The 24,608-nt window shown below is 56.0% G+C and overlaps 6 protein-coding genes across 6 annotated transcripts; 3 read left to right on the top strand and 3 right to left on the bottom strand.

Moving 5' to 3' along the window:
• Positions 1-9,052: 9,052 nt before the first annotated feature.
• On the bottom strand, positions 9,053-11,317 carry GCS1 (Zn finger-containing GTPase- Activating Protein for ARF; the record flags this gene model as incomplete). Its single annotated transcript, XM_053182682.1, has 5 exons — positions 9,053-10,108; positions 10,163-10,874; positions 10,984-11,135; positions 11,192-11,257; positions 11,297-11,317. 5 exons carry the CDS (start codon positions 11,315-11,317, stop codon positions 9,053-9,055), a joined length of 2,007 nt encoding a protein of 668 aa, XP_053033405.1.
• Positions 11,318-13,838: 2,521 nt separating this feature from the next.
• COL26b_009967 (uncharacterized protein) lies at positions 13,839-15,256 on the bottom strand (the record flags this gene model as incomplete). The annotated part of the gene is made up of 2 exons (XM_053182681.1): positions 13,839-15,166; positions 15,220-15,256. 2 exons carry the CDS (start codon positions 15,254-15,256, stop codon positions 13,839-13,841), a joined length of 1,365 nt encoding a protein of 454 aa, XP_053033404.1.
• Positions 15,257-16,327: 1,071 nt separating this feature from the next.
• On the bottom strand, positions 16,328-16,768 carry COL26b_009966 (uncharacterized protein; the record flags this gene model as incomplete). Its single annotated transcript, XM_053182680.1, has 2 exons — positions 16,328-16,661; positions 16,725-16,768. The coding sequence occupies 2 exons, from the start codon at positions 16,766-16,768 to the stop codon at positions 16,328-16,330; spliced, it is 378 nt and encodes a 125-aa protein (XP_053033403.1).
• A 983-nt stretch (positions 16,769-17,751) lies between these two features.
• On the top strand, positions 17,752-19,908 carry COL26b_009965 (uncharacterized protein; the record flags this gene model as incomplete). Its single annotated transcript, XM_053182679.1, has 4 exons — positions 17,752-17,793; positions 18,293-18,689; positions 18,737-19,602; positions 19,651-19,908. 4 exons carry the CDS (start codon positions 17,752-17,754, stop codon positions 19,906-19,908), a joined length of 1,563 nt encoding a protein of 520 aa, XP_053033402.1.
• Positions 19,909-20,385: 477 nt separating this feature from the next.
• On the top strand, positions 20,386-22,079 carry COL26b_009964 (uncharacterized protein; the record flags this gene model as incomplete). Its single annotated transcript, XM_053182678.1, has 4 exons — positions 20,386-20,994; positions 21,044-21,283; positions 21,340-21,675; positions 21,729-22,079. The coding sequence occupies 4 exons, from the start codon at positions 20,386-20,388 to the stop codon at positions 22,077-22,079; spliced, it is 1,536 nt and encodes a 511-aa protein (XP_053033401.1).
• A 778-nt stretch (positions 22,080-22,857) lies between these two features.
• Positions 22,858-24,528, top strand: COL26b_009963 (uncharacterized protein; the record flags this gene model as incomplete). Its single annotated transcript, XM_053182677.1, has 5 exons — positions 22,858-22,978; positions 23,081-23,498; positions 23,560-23,847; positions 23,919-24,095; positions 24,162-24,528. The coding sequence occupies 5 exons, from the start codon at positions 22,858-22,860 to the stop codon at positions 24,526-24,528; spliced, it is 1,371 nt and encodes a 456-aa protein (XP_053033400.1).
• Between the last annotated feature and the right edge of the window lie 80 nt (positions 24,529-24,608).

Here is a 24,608-nt window from a genome sequence, read left to right as displayed (position 1 = left end):
AGCGGGATGGAGTGATTTTGACTTTTGATGTTTGGGGCTTGCGAGTATTCGGAAACGGGGAGATTTGGGTTTTCCTGGAATGAAATCTTGGAGAGGGGCGGCGGTGGCAGCGGCACTGGAACCACTGTGACGGGGGAGGGTGAGAAAATTTTGGATTTCTTGGGGGCCGAAAATGGTACTTTCCAACGGGCGAGTTCATGATTCTCTGGGATACGAGCTCTCGCTTTCATGACAAGAACGTTGCAATGTCGCAGACCGGTATGCGCACCTACGGTTGATCCAAAAACGGGCGTGTCTCGTTTTCCGAGAACGAGAGAGACACCGAGGTGAGAGAGAGAGAGCCAGGCCTGTACGGGAAACTCGGTGTGCACGGCATGTACAACGCTCGTCGGACACCGGCTCCGGGCCGGCATGACATGGCCTGGCATGCAGGGCCATTTAAAATGGCAGCGCCCAGGGAGGGCTGCCGTCTGCTTGTCCATGCGCCGCCGCCGCCGTGCAGAATTGAAGAAACCTGCCCCCGTTCCCGCGGCCGCCGCCGCAAGTACTTAGTCTGCATTTTGATAAGATGGGCGCATCCGGGAGGCGAAAAGGGGACCAGGGGGCTTTGTGAGGCGTGAGCTGTCCTGTCGTTCTTCAATAGTGCCTCTCTCCTTTGCAGAGCCAATGCCAGTGCTCTTCTCGTTCGTGTAGGCAGGCAAGCGGTCATCCGCGCCTTGGCTTGACCCGGCTTGCCTTTCCCTTCGTTGAAGAGTGCCATGGCGGCGTGTGGGTGGTGTGTAGCGTGGTCGACGATACGTATCGTGTGGCACTAATCGTGCATGGCTGTTGTCACTGTGCATGGTTTGACAGAGAATAGGGCTGTACAACGGCATCAGAATCATAACCTGCAAGCAGGCGGATCTGCATCTATTCGAGATCTCTGTTTCGCGCTGTGCAAGCGTTGACGGCCAAGGTGGAAGGGAGGGGCGAGCGACGGGGCGTGGTGGTGGTATGGCATGGCGTAGGGTCCAGGCCAGTCCCAGTGCGGCCGGGCGGGGAGGGAGGAATGTGAGATGGAACGATTGGGGTTATTGTCCGACAGAAAGGGGCTGGCGAGCTCCAGGATCTGGACTGGATGACGGAGTGATCTGACGGCGGTGAGAAAATGTCTAGGTAGTAGCATGTGTGATGTCGAGAAGGCAGCAAGGTCCGCCAGGATCGAGACGGGGCTAAGGTGAAAATGACGAGGGCCCAGCTTCGCGCGCCGAGAACTCGTGGCAGCCTCAAAGTCAACGCCGCCGTGGTAGAAGAGTGCCTGTTGCGACGGCATTCCAGACGAGACAGAGACATACGGCCCGTTTGAGCAAGCTGTGCGGTAATGAGGTTGGTGCCCAAAAGGGAAGTGTATACGGAGTACGGGACTTGGATATCCGTACTTATCCGAAAATGTTTAATGTTTTGCTTGGACAACGAGCGAGACGTTGCTTAAGGTTAGTGTCAAAAAGGCTTGAAGATGTGAGGTTGGTTGAATCTCGCTTGGAGATGGAGGGGGGCGCTTGGCCGGAAACGAGACATGATCGATCCAGATGAGATGCCGAAGGGCTAAGACGATCAAAGTGAAATTGGGCCAAAGTTTGTATGGATAGGCCCGAAGTGAGAGGAAGTCTGATAGCCGCCTGGCGCCGAGAGGAGGTCCGCGTGCGAGTCATTTCAGGGTGCAAAGGGGCCGTGCCGTGGGGATATTGTATCGGTAAGGTTGCGGACGTGCCCATCTTTCTCGGCCGATCTCCAGAGGACGTGTGCATTTTGGATTTGTAGAGTTGGAGTCGGGCAACACATCTCTCCAACTTGCATGGAGAGTGGATGTGACTGCCGCGCCAGGGGCTGGTGCTCGTGGCGGCGACGACTGTGACTTTTGCACGCGGCAATGTTTTCGGCGGTCTAGAAAGTTGCAGACGGGCGCCCGACGTGGCCTGTGCTATTGCTGCTTGGTAAGTTGCGGTTAGTTCGAGGCTTCAAGAGTTGAAGGGTCCAAGGTTAGGTTGGGTTGTGCAGCGGAGGCACGGGTAAGGTAGCTGAGAGACAGGGGAGATTTGGATGGCGTGGCAGCGAGACGAGACAAGACCAGACGGGCCATGTCTCTTGTTTGCTGGTGGTCTGGTTGGTGAAGCCCGAACGTGCCTGCGCAGGATATGAGGGCGTGGGGATTTCGGTGATTGATCATTGATGACGAAGAAGAGCCAGAGAAGCAAGAGGCGTTGGATGGCAGCACCGGCAGCATTTCTTTTGGCGGGCGCTTGTGATGGTGCCGCGATACGGGCGGGTCGGACAATGAAAGGATCGTTGCGGCGGTCGGCTATAGTTACGGTTGCGGAAGGGATAGATCTGGAAATCCGTCTGCCGGGTTAACTGATGATCAGATTAACAGCCGTGGCTGACAGCCATGGGGGGCCAGCGTCCATCACGAGGACTACCGTGCCGGGTACCAATTGAATAGAGCGAGGACAGCAGATTGCGCGTCGATGATCAAATTTCGCATGTCGCGCGCGAACTGGCACTTGGTTGGCGGCGGCTTTTTCACGGGGTCGAGCGTCGGGTTGCCGCCAACATTGCTTTTTCCTGCATTCCTCCCTTTGCCGTAGCCGCGGTGATGCTTCGGGACTGGTTCCCTCTGGAGGACATATCTCCTTCCATGCAGCAGAGAGGCAATCAGTAATGCATGCTTTGTACGTCGGTCAGAGACAGAGACAGGCCAAGGCTGAAGCAGGCAGGCAGGCAATATTCGCATTGTGTTGCCTGACTCGGCTCGACCTTCTTCCTTTCTGTCTTGTCTGGCTGCGCTGCAAGGTGGCATGCTATTTTGATCGTTCGTCAGAGGACGAATCTGAGATGCCGAGATCAACAGCTGATTGTGTTATTTGAGTTGGCGTGAGATCCATCCCATGCTGCTCCTCATGCGTGGTGGTTGTTGGTGCATGGTATAGCATGGCTGGCATGGCTGGCATGGCATGGCGGCGGCATGGATATGCACAACAATGAAGAAATCGAGAATAACGGCTGGGATATCTGTGGGCATAGTTAGCAGAATAATTAATGTGCACCTTGCTCAGGCTAAGATGCGCCGGGCGGTCAAACCAGCGGGATCCCTGGATTGAGATGTCGAGACCTCGTGGGAAGGCGCCGGCGCGGGCCCGAAACGGCGGTAGTCCCTGCTGACGTCCAGGGAAACGACGATAGCGCGCGCCTTCGAATGGAGAGGGCAGGCATCTCCGTCCTCACAAAAAAAAAAAGGTGACTGCCCTTGGGCACTTGGACCAGACGAAAAGGAACAAGGGCTCCAAAATCAGATCATCGCCAGGGATGAGAGCTCGATCGGGGAACAGAAGGAAAATGTCCCGGCGCTATTTTGGGTGGGCGGGTGGAGCGCAGCCATTTGACTGGACGGCCCAGCAGCAATGTAACGCAAGTATCTTTGGCTCTGGGAGCGGGTAGGTCGACGGTGGGTGTGCGGAAGGGGAGGGGTGGCAGGTACGGCGCGATACAAGATACATCACTGCTGCTGCGGATGTACGTACTCCCTACTCCGTACCTGCCTCGCCCATCGCGAACTCCTTGGGACTGAGGTATCCATCCATGGGTGGTCTCCATCTGGGCTGGGTTCCCTGGCGCAGCTTACCTAATTGGGCAGCGGCGACCCACATCGGACCCCGGCGGCTCCCCGGATGCGATCGCAGATTTGCGTCGATTTGATTGCGATTCACTTTGAGCGGGAAAAACGGGGGTGGATCCTTCCAAGTCAGGCATCCCTCCACTCACACCAACTCACAGTGCAGCAGCAGCGGCCCTGCCTGTCCTGCCCTGCCTGTGGAATACCACACAATACCACTCAAGAAGGCGCGGCACACAGGACGGACACATCCACTCACACTCTCGTGATTGAAATGTTCGTCCCATTTTCCCATCTCACGACTCGCGCGTGGCGTGATTTTTCAACTCCCGTCCATCGCCAACGTCCTAGCGGGCTTCATCATCTCATGCCTTTCCGCAATCCTATGCAAACTATCCAGAACTGCCTTTGTGCCTACCCAGCTAGCATCGCCTTTTCCCCCTTCCCTCTTCAACAACCCTGCCTTTCCCCGTTACGTCGAAACCAATCTGCCCATCGCCGCCATCGACAACCGTTTTACCGCCCCAATCTGCATGGCATGGTATTTGCATGTTTAGGGTCGCAACGGATCCTCAAGCTGACCTACGCAGTACGTCCAATTCCCTCAATGACAGGGTCTGAAACTGAGGTTTGTTCTGGAACCGAAGGGGAGGGCGTCGAATGCACACACACCAGAGGAATCTGCCTTTTCACGGCTTAGTCGGATCTAATAGCGCGATTAACAGTTCTGCGCTCTCCCCCATCGTCGACATGGCCCTCGACGATTCATCCGTGTTGACCGCCGTCATTGGTGGTTCCATCGCCGTACCAATCACTTGACACTCGACACCCTCACGTCATGCAAGATCAGGCACGTTTCTCCACATCGGTGAGAGTGCTCCGCACCCAATCACCACCATCCGCCCGGGCGTTTTGTCTGTTCAACCAACACGAGCAAGGGAAACTGGAGAAACCATGCCCCACCGTCTGTCCAAAGTACCTCGCCGAAAGCCTCAGAGTCACCTTTCGAAACCATGTTCATCGCTCCTCTCCGCTATCCGTCGTCTGCAAGATGCCCCTCTATCGTGTGGGCCTTCAAGGGCAGGAGACCCCGATCTCTGGGTTTACATGGTGCAGATGCATCGACATGAGAATCGACTAACATCTGACCGACTCTTTGCTCGCTTGCCCACTCGCTCTCGGATCACCAATAACCCTTGCGCTTCAAACTTCAGAGACGGAGACACTATTCATCAATATCATGGCACTTCCCCGTGCTATTACTCCACCAACAGTCGCAGCAGCAGCAGCAGTAGCAAGTCCCGGCTGCGTACCTCGGACACGTCAGAGCGCCCCCTCAAAGACATCAAGAGACACGCGACATGGCCGGACGAATTGACACAGCCGATCTCAATGACGGCAGACACGGAAAGAGGCCAATACCAAGCCTCAAGGTCTCGGTCCCTCTCTTACCCACGGCCCAGCAGCCTGCCTAATCTGCCACTTCCACTTGCCCATCTGCCGCCAGTGCATTCTGGGAAATCACTTCGTCGTCTGGGCTGGTCTAGCCGAAGCCCAGCACCAAGACAAAGTCCGTTGCCCGTTGATCTCTGCTCTAGCACAAAGCTCCGTGCCTCTACCAGCCACGTGGGTTCTCAAGCCCCGAAAGCAGATAAGCTATGCTGCTCAGATCCCTGGATCTGGGTCTGGACCCGTTCATGTTCACCCTGATCCATACAGAAGGGGAGTACATGCCCTCCGCCAAACTCCAACCTTCATCACACGCTGTGTGGCGCCAGACGGAGTACACAGTACAGACACAGGGAGGGTGCGAATCTTGCCTGCTTGCTGCTCCAACAATGGAAACTGCCACACATAGCTGCCAGCTCCAGCTGCTTGCTGCTGGCTACAGGTTCCTTGTCTGCCTGATGTACGCCGTTCCTCTCTCTTGGGTACGACCACCTTCAACGAATAACAACGACAATGCCAGTGTTCCCCCCTCCACCTCCGCCCCTTCAAACACGCTGACTCGGCCCATGGAACAGAGAGAATGCCACGCTGCTGCCCAGGTCCCTGACCCGCCACCTGGCTGACCTTGTATGGACGCCCATCAACTTTGACAGACGCAGTAGCGAATTCCACTCTGGCAACGCACTCCTAACCTTGGCGCGTAAACTCTCACGCTTCCCCATAGACAACATCGTACGATCTGATCTAAGCTTCGCCCTTCGCCTCGCCATGCCTTGTTGCCCGAGATCTTTTGCCTGAACACCCGATTTGCTCCGGATTTCCCACCCAGCATTCCACGAGGTCACCGGACCTAGATCTGGTTGGATCTCATCAAACGATCTGACACCCGTGTGTCTGCGCAAGGGTAGGGCCCATTCAATCCCATTCCGCATCTCTGCCCGCCGCTACCACCCAACCGGTCTCGCCAATCTATCTCTCCGTAACTTGTCACATCTGACGGTCCTGGGTGTGTATCGAACTCGTACAGTGCGCCAATGATGATGGCGGACATGATTGCAGCCGTCTCACGGTGACCCCTCAGAGATCCTTTCTACGGCCGTTCGGTTCGTCCTTGGTCGTCCACGGTTTAAGGGGTCCTACTAACTGCCAAACACACGCACATGTCGATCCAGCAAAACGGCCCAATACGAACTGCAAACTACTTAGAACCGCAGCACAGCCTCGCATTGCTGAACCACGCCCAGATTGCACTCCAGTCCCAGACGCGGGAGGCTAGCATCTAAATCCTTCAATAGCGCGCTCTGTACGAACCATCATCGCACGTCCAGCCCAGCCTGCTACGTCATGATGGTCCAGCAATCGGACCATGGCGCCTCGCGTCGATCACTGCCGCTTGCGGTTGCCATGAGTTGAAGCCGCTTCAGCCTGCCCACACGGTTCCCACGCGACATGCCATGTCCAAAGCCTTTCCGCGCGCAGATGAATATGCGCCCGAACCAGCATGAAAGGAACGGTTGTGCCGCAACAGCATGTTTTCTCCTTGCCTCAGTGCTCTTCGTGGCGGCGGCACTATCGACAAGGGAACGTAGGGAGATTGTGATAATAGCAGCCTTCTACGCTCTAGGCTGGCCTTCTATGCATCGCCGTTCAGCCGTTGCCCCTTCCGCTTCCCATACGTTCGGTTGAAAAGGGAACACCTAGGTCAATAGGGGCTCGGGAACACCAGTGGAATCCTTCCAGATTGTCTGCAGTGTCTTAGGGGCATCGTGTTAGAGGGAATTCCGCCTCCTTCACCTTGACCTCGCTGCCCCTAGTGCCAGACGATGCGGTCCGCTAGTCCTGCCACATCACTCGGCAGAGCTCAAACCGCCAAGCTGAGATGCAGAGTCGCACAAGTCCACTCCTCGTGAAGGGTCCCCATTGACAGCTCGTGGCTTGGCTTCGGTTTAGAAGATTTTGCTCGAACCCTCTCAGATAAGCCCAGCTCTCCCACGCCGCGTGCTGCAGACGAATGCGCCGTGCCAGCAAGACAACCCAGGCACAGCTGGGCATTATACGGTGTCTCACTACGCTGCTTTGGCATGCTTCGATCTTGACGACTCAGTGGCCAAGAGCCCATCAAACCAGCCACAGACAGCCGCATGACCATGCTCACAACGTGGCTCTCCGGCAGAGAAGTGTGGAATGCATTTGCGAAATCACGGTAATCTGCCAGCAGGCTTGGACTGACGGGCACCGTGATGAACTGCGGAGCCCGCAGAACCTCGCTTCAGCCCGGTGCGGCACCGAACAAACGCCATCGTACGCTGCCATCGAAACAACTTCCTTTCTGCCTTGCCCACGGCATCTTCATCCCCTCTCTTGCTCCCGAAATCGAACTGCCGGTGCAGCTATTTCCGCCACAGGATCGAACTTATTTTGGCGTGCCGCCATCGAGCAGATCCAAGACACACGGCCTGGCGGTTCAAACAACATCTCGGTCAAACTAGCCAGCCCAAGGCGCTTAGGCTCCCGCCTCTGGGGGGGAAAACATCACACGAACCCCGTGTCGATTTCGTTTTCGGTCCCAGCGTCGCGGGCTTGCTAACAGGGCACGGCATGGCACAACCGCAGCTCTCCCCACACCCGCCACGCACACAGGCAGCCTCTCTCTCACACATGGCTCTCACACACCCCCTCGGTTCTAGTGTAGAGCCAGGTACCAGCTATCCGGGTCATCCCTTCCCTGGAAACTGGGAGCGGGAAACTCCATCGACGAAACGCAACGCCACCTTTCATTTTGCCCATGGCTGTTTTTGTTGCAAATTACGGCCGATTCCAACTTTCCGGAATATCACCCATATGCGTGACGCCCTCCCTTCCCCAATCAAGAGCCAGGCAACGTCAGCGGGAATGCCCATTGCCCAGCCTTGCATCAAACGGACGTAAGAAGGTCGGAAGCGAAAAACAGGTCTCGCATCATAACTTTCCCGTGCGAAACGGGCATTCCTCTTGCGTTCTGGCCAGTTCTTTCCTTGCTGCTCCAGCACCGCGGAGCTGGGTCGAACATTGTTCACTCCCTCACCCGCCACCCCCTTCCACGTGAAGCAGACACACAGCTAGCCACGCGAAATCGGCTTGGCTCAAGGAGTAATCCTTCACGCCTCCTCGAGTGCGGAAGAGAGAAAGAGCTTGTTTCCTTTTACGGCTAAACTCGCGAAGCGCATGTAGGCTGCGATATCCACCTTCATCTCAGACGTCATCTAATTTCGCATCTCCCACTTGATGACGATGTCTTAGGGGTCCCCTACGCGGCCGTGAGGCTGAGATTGTGAGCTACTGGCACGTTAATGCTCAGATTGCAAATGTGATCACTCAGGTTCAGAGTTTAGCTGCTTGCTGCGGGCGAACGAGATTGAATCTTTGCCCGTGAACCACTCACACGCCTGCATACCCACACCCTATTCGTAAGACATGTTCAAATCCAAAACTTCATCTGCGGCTGATGACCGCCCGCCACGTAGATCTAGAACAAGATCAACTGGGCACGGAGTGGAGGCTTCTAGGGGAAATGGGGGCGTCGGGCGTCATTGAGGGAAAACAAGGGAAAAGAATATGTCACGATGCTTGTCTTACGATGTACTGCTGAAAGTCTATGATCATTACGTGTAGGAGGAATGTCTCTTCAATCTCCCGGCGGAGATGCTGATGAAGAGAGAGAGAGAGAGAGAGGCTAGGAAACCCAACGATGCCTTACACCCCATCGTAGGAAGGGCTGAACTGCGCTCACGGCGACGCCCCCGATCTCGCTCGCTTCAGGGGTCCATCTTGTCTCTCGTCCGCCTGCCCATTAGGTCCCCTCTTCTTCTCGGCGTCTAATTAAGGCAGAAAGAAGAATCGTCAGCATCCTGAGTCACCATGTTCACGTAGACACCTAACGAAGAGAAAAGGAAAAGAAAAAGGAAATTTGCAGTTTTACGCACCTCCTCCGCACCCCCTCCTGAAGTCGCCGAGCAGGCTCGGCAGCCCGTAGACGTCAAGCCCCCCGAAACCCTTGCCCGCCGTCTCCCGCTCGCCGACGGCGATGACGGCCGCGACGATGTCCTTCTGGATCTCCTCCGAGACGACGCTATCGTGCGCGTAGCCCGGGTGCACGTCGACGAAGTCGCGCAGCCAGCGCGCCGCGGTCGACAGCTTGCCGCTCGCGCGCTGGCTGACGAGGCGCAGGTACGTGTCGAGCTCGCAGCGCGTCTGCACGTCGACGTTGACGCCGTCGAGGTAGCTCTCGACGAGCGGGATCAGGCCGGGGAAGCCCCCGTCGGGGCGGCCGTTGATGACCTCGTCGACGGTCATCTCCTCGTACTCGTCCTCGACGGGGCCGACGGGGGTCGGGGGCCGGCTGGGCACCGCGGAGCCGGGGCGCGAGCCGGGGCGGGATGTGGAGTTCGGGTTGGCGGTGATGTTCTCGCCGAGCTGGCGGCCGGGTCTGCTGGGGAACGGGTTCCTGCGGAAGAAGAACTTGTCCTTGAGGACGGCGTCGACGTTGTGGGCGCGCTCCATGTTCTCGTCGACTTTGGTGATGGGGATGTAGAAGTTGAGGTCGAAGCTGAGGATGGCGCGGGTGACGAGGACCATGAAGACGGAGAAGGCGGCGTTCTCGAAGTCGGTGAGCTGGATCTCCATGGGGCGGAACTCGACGCGCCAGCCGATGCTGTTGTCGGCGGGCGGGGGCTTGAAGCGCATGTGCTGCCAGTTTGTGCTCTGCAGGTTCTCGAAGTGGTCCGTCTTGGAGAGGTCGAGCTCCTGCAGGTCCTCCTCGAAGACGACGATGGGGTCGCGGATGAAGAGGTGGGCAAAGTGCGTGGCGAGACGGTCGTCCATGCCGCCGGCCATCAGCTTGGCCTTGATGGCCTCGTCGATGACGAGGTCCGGGTAGAGGTACTCGGGCCGCAGGCGCGGGTCGGTGGAGATGTAGGTCGAGTTGGAGGCGTAGCGGGACTTGGGGATGCGCCAGCGGTCGTTCTTCAGGGGCTTGGGTTTTGTCAGTATGATCGGGTTCTCTGGAAAGGGGGCCTAGAGGTTTACCTTCTCTCCGAGCTCTTCGGGCGTTCTGCAATCGACCGCCCTGCTGATCTGGTTCCATCTCACATCCGTGTTCGCGAGGAAGCCCTTGTACATGGGCGTGGCGGCCGTCAGGGCGAGCATGATGGGGCCCAGCGGGCTGAGCTGGTCGTACATCTTCCTGCCCTCGGTGATGTTCTTCGCTTGGAACGTGATCTGCAGACAGCAGCTGCCCATGCCGAACGCCATGGCGTCCATGTGGATGAAGTTGTCCGGCGCGGCGCCGCCGCTGCGGACGTCGTCGTCTTCGGGCCAGTTGTGCAGGTCGTAGTTGACGGTGGGGTCCTTCCAGGGGTTGGGGGTGTTCTTGTCGTGGAAGACGGGGACATTGACCTGGACCTTGCGGCCGCGGCGCCAGCGGATGTTGGCGGCGAGGGTGGGGAAGCGGATGTGCGGATTGGCGATCTCGTCCGGGACGAACTGGGAGCGCAGCTTGGGGCCGGAGGGCGGGTAGTAGGGCTCGGTGAAGTCGCCGGGGCAGCCGATGCGCGGGAAGGTGGTGAGGGTGATGGGGTACTCGTTGGCGTGCATGTGGTCCTTTGCGATCTTGCGGCGGAGCTTCATGTCGGGCTCGACATCGAGGAGCTCCTTGAAGCCGATGCCCCAGGGCTTACCCGGGGTTGCTTCGAGCATGAAGCGGCCGAATTCAGGGTGGAAGACGGGGAGGGTTGTGCCTCTGCGGGACGTGTTAGTCGTGTGTGCGATGAAGTGCTGCCAGAACTGCCCTCTCTCGTTCATGTTGGGTTTGAGACGAGATGAGCAGTGAGAGGGATAGGAGAACTCACGATTCTCTGGCTACATCTTGAAGTTCAGGCACGCAGCCGCCCTCCTTGGCCAAATCGGGGCTCTCAGCGAGGGCCGTGAGGATCTCAGCTTGTCTGAGCGATAGACGGACCTTGGGCTCATCCTTGTCGTAGGTGACAACCAAATATTCGACCTGTATCACACATCAGAGACGTTATTTCTTCAAAGGGTGCAGCCGTTCTCATGTACCTCGTCTCCCCACAACATGGCATCGCGCTCCTTTCCCTTCGCCTTGTTCCATATCTCTAGCAGTTGCTGTAGAAATCATGTCAAAAGTCAGCAGAGTGAGCATACGATGAGGCGTGAACATCTCATGGTGAGAGAAGTGTGAGTGTCATCGAACCTTGATACCCCACTCGCGGACCTGATCGGCGCGCTGCTTCGCATCCGGCCAGTCAAGGGCGGTTCCCAGAGCTCTACAAAATACGTTAGGATGCTTTCACCACTTAAGCTACATGATGCGCAGGAACTTGCAGGAGACCCATTGTTGTGAATTGTATGTTTTGGTGATGTTTGCGATGGTGGGGTTGGGGCGGCTACGACCGGCTCCGTCTTGAGCCCCCGTTGACGAAGTTACTGATGATCGACGTTTAGGTATGTACGTGTACGTGATGCCCGTTAAGAATGCATATAACAATATGTTTGACGATCGTGATTATTGACAGGATGCTACGTCATCCGCCTTGTCGATAACGCCCTTGGGAGTATCTCGTGAGGGGGAGTGGTGACCGTTTGTTGTTTTTTCCGCCGTTTACCAGCTATGAGGTAAGCCGTCGTCAGCCCGTTCAGCTTCAGCGATGCAAGGCAAGCGCGCTTGTTGGGATGACCGGGGGTGTTTGGCAAGGAAAAGGAGGTTTCTTCAGCGATGGCGCAATAGTTCTAGGCGTACGGGTTCCCGGGGAGTGAGTGGGTGGGTTTGTCCGAATTGGAAGTTGTCTGCGGTGTAATGCAATGTGATGTGATGTAGACTTGCGGCTCAGCCCGACAACCGACCGGCCGACGGCGGGCTAAAAAAGCAAAAGGTGGGGGTTTTTTGATGGAATGTTGACAAGCCGCTTTGCTGCCCGCGGCGGTTATGGGATTTGGGGGTTCCGTTGTAGGTAACAGTATGGTTGCCGCGGGATGGGAAAACGTGGTGGTCCCTATTTTCCCTGATCACGCAATGTTGGATTTGAAAGGGGAGAAAGGGGATTGGACAGATGGAGATGGATGAATGGGCTTTTGGAGGTTCTAGAATGGAGGAGGGAATAAGGTATGGTAATTGCGTCGAGGGGACGGGTTTGTTTCCCGCGCGCAGGAACTTGTCTGGTATGTGGGGTCTGATGTTTTCTGCCGTTTTTTTTTCTGCGATGTTTCTGCGCCGCTGTACCAGCGAATGATGGAGGGGCAGAATGGAGGGGTTGATTAGAAATCACATGCGTTGCTTAGGGATCCTTGAAGGAGGGGGCTGGGGTGGAAAAGGGCATAGACGACAATCCGCGTTGAATTTTCTCTCAATTGACGAGGAAAAGCTCAGAAAAGCCTTTGGGACGTGGGGATCTGTTTAAATTCTAGTTCCGGGCGGCTTCGGAACCGCCGACTTGAGAGTCCAGGGTGCGTCTGTTGACGACTCGGTGAAGGATGTCGATATTGGGTTGTCAAAAGTTGATTAGATTGGATTGGCCTATGGTCTGGGGAAGTCTCGGTGCTTGCCCGGCTTCTCTCTTTGCAGGTTCAGCTTCGGCTGTGTTTTGACTTTGCGGCGGCTCCTCCCCGGGCGGTAGCTGTTTCTGGTACCTACCTGGACAACCCTTGAGGCAAGTGGGTTTTCCGATGTGGAGGGCACGTCTCGACGCATCCCGATGACGGCGGGTGGTGTTAATGGATTTAAAGTCCGGGTCGGATTTCCCATATCATGAAATGCATCGCGTACAACCTCGGATACTGCGCTACTACGATGTGATACTTGTCCACGTTCCGTTACAACTCTGTCGCTATCATCTTTCCACGGAATCTGGTGGTAAGGTGTCCGGAAGCCGACCCCGGAAGCCGAGGGATAAGACGGGGGCCGACTGACAGGGGCGGTCTCCAAAGGCGAGTTAAGCGCCATCATCGGGCTGGATGGATTTGTCATTCAGTAGTTTCTGGTGCCGCAGGTGAGATGCCCTCGTTCGATATCGTTGCGGACTCGGAGGGCGCAGCCGATGCGTAAGGCAGGTTTCGGCATGCACCCGGCCGGGTCCAATCACCGAGACTTATCGTCACCGCCTCTCGTCAGTTACTTACTTGTCTGTACCGGCCTGAGACTTAACAGAGTAAAGTAGAACACAGGTTGCAGTAGAGAACACGATAATAGCCATGTAGCAAGTGTAGTTGTGATTGGGGACACAGGATCTCAATATGCTAGTGCTGATAAATCTGCATCAGGAAATGTCACATGAGTTGCATGTTGTACGACGAAAGGCTTGATTAGAAATTGATTTTTGGGCCCGTTGTATAGTACAGAATTCCCGTAATGTGCAAAGGAAAAAGAAGATGATTTGCGCAAGCGCGAAATGCAAGCCTGCCGACCCAGACCGGACCCCCCAAACGGTCTCCTGATCCCAATCTTGGAGAAGAATACCCCGTCGCTGTCTTCCCTGATGCGAAGACATCCATTCACGCAACTCAACTGCCAAACCGAGCTCGGCCATACCTTCGATACCACAGTAACATGATTCCGTTCTCACTTCCGGGTCCGCTTGTGCTAGCACCGTTCGTAGTTAACCAAGCCTGAACATGCTGAAACCATCCTTTATGTTGTCCGAGTTCGCCAAAGCAAAGTGCGAGCCGCAGTCTTTCCAAACCATACCGTCTACTAACGCGAGTAAGGATGGAAACCGCGGTTGCTGCTGCGTCCGCCTCCGCGGTAGTTGGCGCCTGGCTTGCCCGCGTTCTTGGGGCCCGTAGGCGCGTTGGCAGGCGGGGCATGCGCAGGGTCTGGCGATCCCTGGTGTGCGCCCCGATTTCCACGGTTGAAGCCACCTCCACGACCGCCCCCAGGGTTCATGTTGGGCTGGGGCACGTCGTCGTACATACCCTCCCAAGATGTCGGAGCGCCTCCACCGCCCATGTTGTAGGCTGCCTGCTGGTTGTTGTTGTTGTTGTACTGATCACGCCCACCACCGCTGCCAGTGCTGCCGCCCCGTCGCGGTCCTTGCTGCTGCGCTTGACCTCCTTGAGACGGGTCGAACATCTGCTGTTGGGGGCTGAAGCTGCCACTGGGTCCTGCAGGAGGTCCACCCTGCTGTCCCATCTGCTGTCCCATCTGTTGCTGCATCTGCTGTTGCATTTGCTGCATCTGCTGCATCATCTGTGGCGTCATCTGGCCCATCATGTTCTGTCCATTGCCGCCGCCACCGCGACCCATCATCTGGTTTTGCATTTGCTGCATTTGCTGCATCTGCATCATTTGCTGCATCATGGCCGGGTTCATCGGTCCCATGCCGCGGCTCATGGCCATCTGCTGCTGCATCATGGCAAAATACTGCTGCATCCTTTGGAAATATTGAGCCATGACTTGCGGCGTCATGCCACCGGCAGCGCCCATCTGGCCGCCTCCCATGCCGCCCTGACTAGCGGCGTCGTCTCCCTTGCGGAACTTGCCTCCGCCGCGGCGGGCAGCCTCTTCCTCCTCCCGGAGATTGCCTCGCGGCTGGGCCTTCTTGACCTCAATCGGCTTGCCATGAATCTCGAGACTTGTGCTCAAACAGGCCTCCACGCCAGCTTCGCTTTCAAAAGTAACGAATCCAAACCCACGGGGTCGACCCGTGTCCTTATCCATCATCAACGTGGCATCAACCACGCGACCGAATTGCTGGAAGTAGTCCTTGAACTCTTGATCGGTGGTCTCCTGGCTTACACCGCCAACGAAAATCTTGCTAGTCTTCTCTTGCTCGTCGCGGGGAATAGCACGCTTCGGGTCGATCTGGTTTTTTGTAAGCATGACTTCAAGGCCAAGATCAATTTGGAGTGAATATACAATTTTGCCATCCAAGAAATGCTCCTTGACCATGACAATGTTCACGGTCTTGGGGTCTCTAAAAGTGAGGAAACCGAAACCTCTTGACCGGCCAGTGCTGCTGTCGCGCATGACTGTGCACTCAACGACCTCGCCAAACTGCGAGAAATAGTCTCGAAGGGACTCTGTCAGGAGTTAGTGAGTTATGGGGCATTACTGGTGCACCGGCGGAACTTACGATCAGTAGTCTCCCAGTTGAGGCCGCCAATAAACATTTTTCTGCACGAGATTCAGTCAGTAAGCTCAATCTCCCAAATTTCAGTATACGGCTGTTTGCAGGCATGGTGGCAAAGTGCATCGAACAACTGCGGCTTTGGGTTGTCGGGAGCAAGCGCACACTTGGCTGATTCCAAGCGTGGCGCAGGTGAATGTCGATGCAATGGCAAGCGTGGACAGTTGCTGCAAACTGTGCAATTCCTCCTCTTCAAGGTCGTCAGAGAGCTTCAAGGCTTAGTCTGGGCTAGGGTAGCAGTTGTTGAATATCCCATCGCGGTTTCTTTTCCCCACGTCTTGAGGCTCGCGATGCCCACCCTATCTTTCAAACACGGCAGGAATGCTCGTTGGTGTTTATCAAAGCGAGTATCGGTTGAGTTCCTTCCACATCAAGTCGTGCGAGATCCGGATACTTCAGGCCCTGGTGGGAACCAGAGTATGATTTGTCGTTGATGAGCGTCGCCAGCCAGCCACGAAAACTCTCACATGTGGGAGAATTGCGGAGCGGATAGCCTGGTCATTGTCGAATGTCTGGTGTCTTTTGCTATCGTCAAGTCTCTGCTAGAATCTAGCTTCGAGCGCTATCCGCTGCTAATCTTGCTACAGCAGCCGAAGAACGCTGACGGTTCTCATCGTGCTCTAAAGACCATCTGCGACTGGGCTATAGAAGGAGCATTTGGCTGCTCTTGAACTGACTGAGTGACTGACTATCGGCGGCATATCTCGGTGATCTCAGGCTGCTTTTCCAGCTGACTTTTGTGGCACCTCTTTCTGGCTTCTCTTTCTGGTTCATCGAGCTCTCTTGTCTTGAGTCTGGTTCTTCCTTGGCTTGCTCGATTGACCCTGAAGTCTCATCCATAGACGCAGTTGACCGACGTCTTCTGGTGTTGCCGCCTCTTTCTCCTCCCAAGTCCCAAAGACCATTCAAGTCTGACCATGGGCCACTGACACCCAAGCACCCGAGAACCACAGCTGGGCAGCTGCTGGTTATTTCATTCGTAGCAGGCACGTCCACTTTGAGTGCCATGCCGTGGGGATGTGTAGCAATGCAAACGTCACGTAAATATAATCACTTACCCGTCTTCCTTGGCACTAGGGTTCTTGGCCGTGCTCGTTGAGTATGTTGGCTCCTCGTGCTTAACCGCGCCCATTCCGTTTGACGGAGGCGCGTGGGAGGTCGTCGCGCCTCCACCGCCACTTCCACCTCCACCACCGAGGTTGAAGTCTACCTCATCATCATCATCCTCGTCTTCGTACCTCATCTGATCATCGGCACCGTGGTCTGGCTCGGCTGAAGGAGGCGGCTCGGCGTATGTGTCATGGGTCTGAACGGGAGCTGCGGCAGGAGCGGGCGCCGCGGCGGGCTCCGGGGCGGCAGCCGCCTTCGCGGGGGTATCATCGTCGTAGCTGGAATAGTATCAGCGTCTGCGTCGATGATGGTTAGGCTGGAAGGGATGCCATATCACTCACAGGTCGGCGAAGAGATCCTCCTCAAAGTTCTCGGGCTCGGTCATCTTGTCGCTGATCGAAGATGCTGCAGGTAACGTTTGGGGAATCGATGCCGGTTGTCGATGAAAATCCTGCAACTGAGCGAGACGAAAATGAAAAAAAGGGAAGGAACTAAATGGGTTAATGAACGCGAGCAACAAACGGAGATGGCACGTCGTCGTTGACGTGGTTTAGCAGCACGGGTTGTTTGGATATTTCTTGAGCGAGAGTGGACACCTGGTGAAGAGGGTGGAAGGTGGGACCACAAGGTGGCGGAGCCAATAAGGGTGCTCAATCCAATCAGAGCTCCAAAGGCTGAGGAAGGCGCCCGTGCGCAACAGGCTAACCTTAGCAGCTTGGACTCAGCAAAGGCAAGCGCGCCTCGGCTGCTCACGTGACTAGGAAGAAAACGGAAAGAGCCTTACCTCAATAGGAGTTCCGTAGACGTAAAGAACCTTGCTTGTGTGGACCACTTCAGACGCTGGGCCGTGGAGTGTCTTACGGGTCACCCACGCTTTAGAAAGGACTTTTGCGACTGAGGCTGGGGCGTTGCTCTGCGGCCATGTAAGGTACCGTACCGGATTGTTTGAGTCTGACCGTTTGCGACCCGCTTGGAATTCTCACAACAACGACTAAAAACCCCTGCGGTACTTGTCGCCTTATCTGTCCAGGCTGAACCTTCTTTCTTGGTTATTGCAGCGCAAGCTTCAAAGCCATATCTGCATCCTGATTGCATATGGGCTGAAAAGAAGCATTAAAGCTATCTTAGTACGGCCAAAGGCCGAATCGTAACTGGAGCGCGGGAAACACCATCACCGCCACAGTCTACCGGCCGAAGCCACAGTGACCTCCTCGACTCCACTTCAACTGCTGCTCCGAGCGGCGGGCGGTACACTAATGTGAAGCAAGGGTCCGGCCACTGGTCACTTGCTCGGAGCTCAGGCGACTCGTCTGGCGCATCTCAACAACAATACACAATATGAGACTCTCTCAATAGAGAAACGACAAGATGTTCTCCTCTTCAGGGAGTGGGAAGAAACCCGCGCAACAGGTATGTATGCCCCTAAGCTTCCATGTTCCAAACCGTCATCGCATGCTAAGTTGCCCCGCAGCAGGAGATGGTTCAAGTCGGTGGGTTTCGTCATAACTCTTGTAGTAGCGCGAAGAGCCTCTTGCCTCAAGAGGCTCGGTCGTCGCATACTGCGTGTGGAAGTGCCTGGCTAATATGATCTTTCACTCCCGACGCAGATCGGTCCGAGTATGTTGACTCTGCAGCCTTGCAAGCAAACAGCCGGGACTGACTTGGGGTAGTTCTGCATCGCCGTTTTGGAAACCGCCGCCCCCACGCGAGAACACACCGAAGAGGACAGGTCGCGACTCCAGCCTGGTTGTTGGAGCTGCCTACTCCCATGCCGATATTCTCAAATTCGATTCTCTGTGCGACGCCCTTTTGCAATGCTGATTTCAAAACATCCCGCTGACTGGCAGCAAGGAACCTTTCTAGCTCCTCTTCGAGACCGAAAACTCCACCATCCTCCCATTCGACTAAGGGCCGACCGAGCGATGTCTCTCCCCCGACCTCGAGGCCTGCGTCGGGTCTTTCGTCGCCACCAATCAAGAGCTACATAAACTTCCTATCCAACACGAACGATGACTGGAAGGCGGACGAGGACGATATGATGGGGTATGAAGATGATGACGGCGACGACTTTGGCTTGCCCAGTCTGTCCAACATGAAGAGACGAACGCGCAAGATGGCAGCGCAGAACAGAACCGACCTTAACGGAAGTCTATCGCCAATGGACGACTCCTTTGGGCTTGGGCTTCACACCAGAAGATATTCAAACAGTGCAGACATTGCCATTGAAAGGCCTGCGCCAACCTACCCCATGCCCAAGAAAAGCGAGGGCAAGATTTTAAGACCGCAATACAAGGAGATACTCAGAGGTAGGTCGCGGCGCAAAAAACGTGTTATGCAGCGCTGATTATGACAGACCCCGCAAACGCCCTGCACCTAATTGACCACCCCGCCGTCCCCGCCAACGCGACTCCTAAAGAAATTGACGCCGCCAATTCTAGGATAACTCGGATTAACAAGTTCAAAAAGCTCCTGCAAGCCTCCACGATACCATTGCAAGATCTGCGGCAACTTGCGTGGTCCGGCGTCCCTCAGGAAGTCCGGGCTATGACGTGGCAATTGCTGCTTAGCTACTTGCCGACGAACAGCGAAAGAAGAGTCGCGACTCTGGAAAGAAAACGGAAGGAGTACTTGGACGGCGTCCGGCAGGCCTTTGAAAGAGGCGGCACAAGCGCAGCCCCAACAGGCAAGGCGAGGGGACTGGATGAGGCCGTGTGGCATCAGATCAGCATTGACGTTCCGAGAACGAACCCCCACATCGAACTGTACTCATACGAGGCAACCCAGAGGTCGCTGGAGCGGATTCTATATCTTTGGGCCGTACGACATCCTGCCAGTGGTTATGTGCAGGGTATTAACGACCTGGTGACGCCATTTTGGCAAGTATTTTTGAGTGCCTATATTGCCGACTCTGACATAGAATCCGGCATGGATCCTGGTCAGCTGCCCAAGCCAGTCCTAGACGCCGTGGAAGCGGACTCGTTCTGGTGCCTGACGAAGCTCCTTGATGGCATTCAAGACCACTACATCGTGGCGCAACCAGGCATTCAAAGACAGGTCGCCGCGCTTCGCGATCTGACAGCAAGGATTGATGCCAGCTTGGCGAAGCATCTCGAAAACGAGCATGTGGAATTCATCCAGTTCAGTTTCAGGTGGATGAACTGTCTGTTGATGCGAGAAATCAGTGTGCGGAATACAATCCGAATGTGGGATACATATTTGGTGAGTCGCTCGGGCTTGTTTGCTGGTCTAGTCTAACGTCTCTTGCAGGCTGAAGAGCAAGGGTTCTCGGAGTTCCATCTGTATGTGTGTGCCGCATTCTTGGTCAAATGGTCGGACAAGCTGGTCAAGATGGATTTCCAGGAGATCATGATGTTTTTGCAGAGTCTACCGACGAAGTCGTGGACGGAAAAAGATATCGAACTCCTGTTGAGTGAGGCATTCATTTGGCAGAGTCTGTTCAAGGGCTCATCGGCACACCTACGAGGACAGCCAAGCCGGACGCCATCGGCGAACATGCAGTTGTAGGCCCTTTCGATAAATAGCCTCATTGGTCATTGAACAGGTGAAAGAGGATACAAGGCAAGGACGGGAATCGGGGTCTGGAAACATGTCAATCTAAGCCAAAAGATAATTACGAGGCAGCAATGGTTGCAGTGGGAGCGGTAGCAGCACCCTGTGGGCTATTCTCCTCCCCAGAATTGATGGGATTTAATACAGTGCATTGCACAGTTGATCTCGTCATACGCACTCACTCTTTTTATTGGGTCGACCCGGTCTGACGTGCAGGAAAGAGCTATCCCTGCAGCTTGGTTCCCCAATCAACGCGGCCTTCTTCCAGCTCGCGCGTCGTACCACAGACAAAGGCAGCTGTCAGTCCTTGCTCCTTCCCCGTCGCAAAATCATCCATTCATCTTACAACCACCCTGCGCAAGAGATTTTGCTCTTCCAATCCATCAATTGACACCCCCCGATCACAAAAGCACCTCACTCCCATCCTTCATGATGGCCGACGTTACAGAGCAACCCACGATTGCCGCAGAGGTCCCTATCGTTGAAGCACCTACTGTGGTGGTCCCCGTCGCTGTCGCAAACCCGGAGGAGCTCAAGCAGGATGCGCCCGCTCAGCAGGACACTCCCGCCACCGCTGGCGGCGAAGAGTCGGAAGAGGATACCAACTCCAAGAAGGTTACCCTTGCGGATCTGACGGCGAAGGGAACTGCGCTGTATGCGAAGAAGCAATACGACGAGGCCGCCGAGAACTTCACGAAAGCTGCAGAGCTGCAGGATGAGATCAACGGCGAAATGCAGCCTCAGAATGCAGAGATTCTGTTCCTCTACGGAAGGTGTGTTTTCAAGATTGGACAAAGCAAGAGCGACGTCTTGGGAGGAAAGGCCGCTGGCGAGAAGAAGGCCGAGAAGCCGAAACCCAAGGCCAAGAAGGCCGCCCCCGCCGCGCCGACCGATGCGCCTGCACAGACCGAGGCCGAGAGAATAACCGAGGAGGGCGTTGCGATTGTCGCCAATGAGACCTCTGGTGCGAAGACCGAAGAGACGAAGCCGCTGTTCCAGTTCACTGGCGATGAAAACTTTGATGATTCAGACGAGGAAGAGGTAAGCGGGATAGGGTCAGCCCATCGATCGAGAGCTGACTGTATGCCAGGCCGAGGGTGAGGGTGAGGAGGAAGAAGAGGAAGACGATGACCTCGAGACCGCATTCGGTGTACTGGACATGGCGCGCGTTCTCTTCTATCGCCAACTTGAGCAATTGGAGAAGGAGGAGCCCAATGGCAAGCCCCAAGAGCAGGTCGACGGCGAGACGAGCAAGATCAAGCATGTCAAGGAGCGCCTTGCAGATACCCACGACCTCCTCGCAGAGATTTCCCTGGAGAACGAGAGGCAAGTCTGCTATGCATGTCCCAGTGGGAAGCTTGCTGACCGAATCATAGATACCCCGAGGCGATTGAGGACTCGCGCAAGTCGTTGAAGTTCAAGAAGGATTTGTACACCAACGACTCTGAAGTCATTGCTGAGGCACACTTCAAGCTGTCCCTGGCCCTCGAGTTCGCATCCGTCACATCCACCAAGGAGGAGGGCGCCACGGAGTCGCAGGCTTTTGATGAGAAGCTTCGTGAAGAGGCAGCCAACGAGCTCGAGGCCGCCATCGAGAGCACCAAGTTGAAGCTCCAGAACAAGGAAGTCGAGTTGGCCACCATGGCGTCGCCTGAGGACAATGAAGTCACCAGAGCAACCATCACTGATGTTAAGGACATGATTGCGGACCTGGAGCAACGGGTTAGTAAATCTGACTGTATAGAAGTGAACCTTACTGACTATGGTGCTTTCAGCTTACGGAGCTTCGCAAGCCTCCCATCGACATGAACGCCGCTCTCGCCGACCAAGCCATGGGAGGTATCCTTGGTGCCGCTCTTGGTGAGTCTGCCGAGCAGACCCAGGCTCGCATCGAGGAAGCCAAGAAGTCAGCCAACGATCTCACTGGTCTGGTCAGAAAGAAGGCCAAGGAGGAGCCAAAGCCCGCCGAGGTGCCAGAGGTGCCGGAGGTGCCAAAGGTAGCTGAGCCAGCTGAGCCCCAGGCCAATGGCGAGAACGGCGCCAAGCGTAAGGCCGAGGAACCCGCAGAGGACGAGGACTCTGCAAAGAAGGCCAAGGTCGAGGAGACGGTGACTGCTGAGGTTTGAGGAGCACCTGTATGATTGTCATTCGGCGAGGTTGGTGCGAGAACCACGGGATTGGGTCGCGTTTTTATCTGGGTTTTTCACGGCACAACTGTACACTAGTTAACACTCTGGAAGGTGGGAAAGGGCATATGCGCTCCGAGATGAGCGATATCTATACGGCCGAGCCTGAATTGCATTTGATTCTTTGCGTGGAATTCGACACGAGACCGTTCTAAGTTATCCTCAAGACTGAGGTGCTCGAAGAATGCCGTAGCCCATGAAACTTGATCGTGAAGTCGTCATGAAGCAGGGGAGCGTTCTTTAACGGGTTCGTCGATGTTGCTGATAGCTTCCCCAAAGGTCGGTTCTGAGTCACAGGCGTGATCACCAAGCCCCCTTTTCATTTCCCATGCAGCTTATTGCAATTGCAATGCCAAAGTGAGTGGCAGAAAAGGGGGACGAATGACCTGCCGCTCTTGGAGTTGAGTAACACCTGCCATGACTGTGCAGAGGAGAGGCTGCTAATGGTGTGAGACCCTTGCCTTTGACCGCCCAGACCCGCCCCCGCCAAATGACCCCACCACAGCAACGACAATTTACCTACGACCACGAATCTGCCCAACTTTCTTGAGTCACCACGCCGAAGCCACTTCCACTCCGTCGCGCCGTCCTAAGGAAATAGTGAGTACGCGTCGAGCAAGTTCGAGTCATCGTGTAGTCGGAGCGCCGTATTAATCGCCCGATTTCTGTCGCAGCCCCCTCCGATTTCCCCTCGCAACCCCACCGAAAACCACACATCATGCTCGATCTCCAAGATTTCATCAAGGAGCGCGGCGGCGACCCGGAGAAGATCCGCGAGTCCCAGCGCCGTCGCCATGCCCCGATCGAGGCCGTCGACGAGGTCATTGCCCTGTGGGAAGGTACGAGCCCCCCCTACACACCCTATCGCGTGCGCGCGCAACCACGAAAACACTTCCAGGGCACGAATGGGAGAGGCTGACTTTAGGCGCCCATCGAAACAGACCACCGCAAGACCCAGTACGCCGCCACCCAGATCGGCAGCGACATCAACGCGACGCAAAAGGAGATTGGCATGAAGAAGAAGAACAAGGAGAACGCCGACGACCTGCTCAAGAAGAAGGAGGACCTGCAGAAGCAGAAGAAGGAGAAGGAGGACGAGGCCGTGGCGAAGCTCAAGGTGCTCAACGCCAAGGCGAAGAGCATCGGCAACTACGTCCACGAGTCTGTCCCCGTTAGCGACAACGAGGACAACAACGTCACCGAACGCGAGTGGAAGCCCGAGGCCGGACTGGGCGCCAAGACGGAGGAGACCCTTTCCCACCACCAGGTCGTCACGCGTCTGGCCGGCTACGACTCCGAGAGGGCCGTCAAGCTTGTCGGACACAGAGGTTACTGCTTGACCGGCTACGGTCTGTTGCTGTACGCGGAAGAGGACGCCGGGGAAATGACTCGCTGGGGCATGGGCTGACAATTGGAACAGGAACCAGGCTCTGATCCAGTACGGTATCGCATTCCTCTTCAACAGGGGCTACACGCCCAACCAGCCCCCCTTCATGATGAAGCGCGAGGAGATGGCCAAGACTGCCCAGCTTGAGCAGTTCGACGAGGAGCTGTACAAGGTCACCGGCGATGGCGAGGAGAAGTACCTCATCGCCACCTCCGAGCAGCCCCTCTCTGCCCTGCACAGCGAGGAGTGGATTCAGGCCAGCCAGCTGCCCATCAAGTACGCCGGTTACAGCACGTGCTTCCGTAAGGAGGCCGGCAAGCAGTACGTCCTACATTCTAAGAATGCGTTCATAGCGAGGAAGTGTCTTGGCTGACGAGACCTGAATATCACAGCGGTAAGGAGGCCTGGGGTCTGTTCCGTATCCACCAGTTTGAGAAGATCGAGCAGTTCGTCTTTTGCAAGCCCGAGGACAGCTGGAAGCACTTTGACGAGATGATTGCCAACTCCGAGGAGTTCTACAAGTCCCTCGGACTGCCCTACCGCGTCGTTTCCATCGTCTCTGGCGCCCTGTAAGTCACACCGCCCCCCTCACACACGCATTTCCATTCAGTCCAGCATGCTCATGGGAGAAACAGGAACAACGCCGCCGCCAAGAAGTACGACCTCGAGGCCTGGTTCCCCTTCCAGCAGGAGTACAAGGAGCTCGTCTCCTGCTCCAACTGCACCGACTACCAGACCCGCGAGCTCGAGGTCCGCTACGGTGTCAAGAAGGCCAAGGAGGCCCCCGGCGGCGGACGCAAGGAGTACGTCCACGCCCTCAACGCCACGCTCTGCGCCACCGAGCGCACCCTCTGCTGCATCATGGAGAACTACCAGACTCCCGACGGCTTCGAGGTACCCGAGGTGCTGCGCAAGTACATCCCCGGCGAGCCCGAGTTTTTGCCGTACGTGGCGGAGTTGCCCAAGGAGATTACCGTCGTCGCTGGCCAGAAGAAGAAATAGACGACTATGAGTTTCGGAGTGGTGCGAGGAGGGGCGAGATGAGACGGGCAGTAGGAATCAAGTGTCAAGAGGAGCATTTG

This window comes from Colletotrichum chrysophilum (assembly GCF_026319265.1).
Source record: "Colletotrichum chrysophilum strain AFK26 chromosome Unknown scaffold_101, whole genome shotgun sequence".
NCBI classification, from domain to species: domain Eukaryota; kingdom Fungi; phylum Ascomycota; class Sordariomycetes; order Glomerellales; family Glomerellaceae; genus Colletotrichum; species Colletotrichum chrysophilum.
This window is presented reverse-complemented; position numbering and strand designations above follow the sequence as displayed.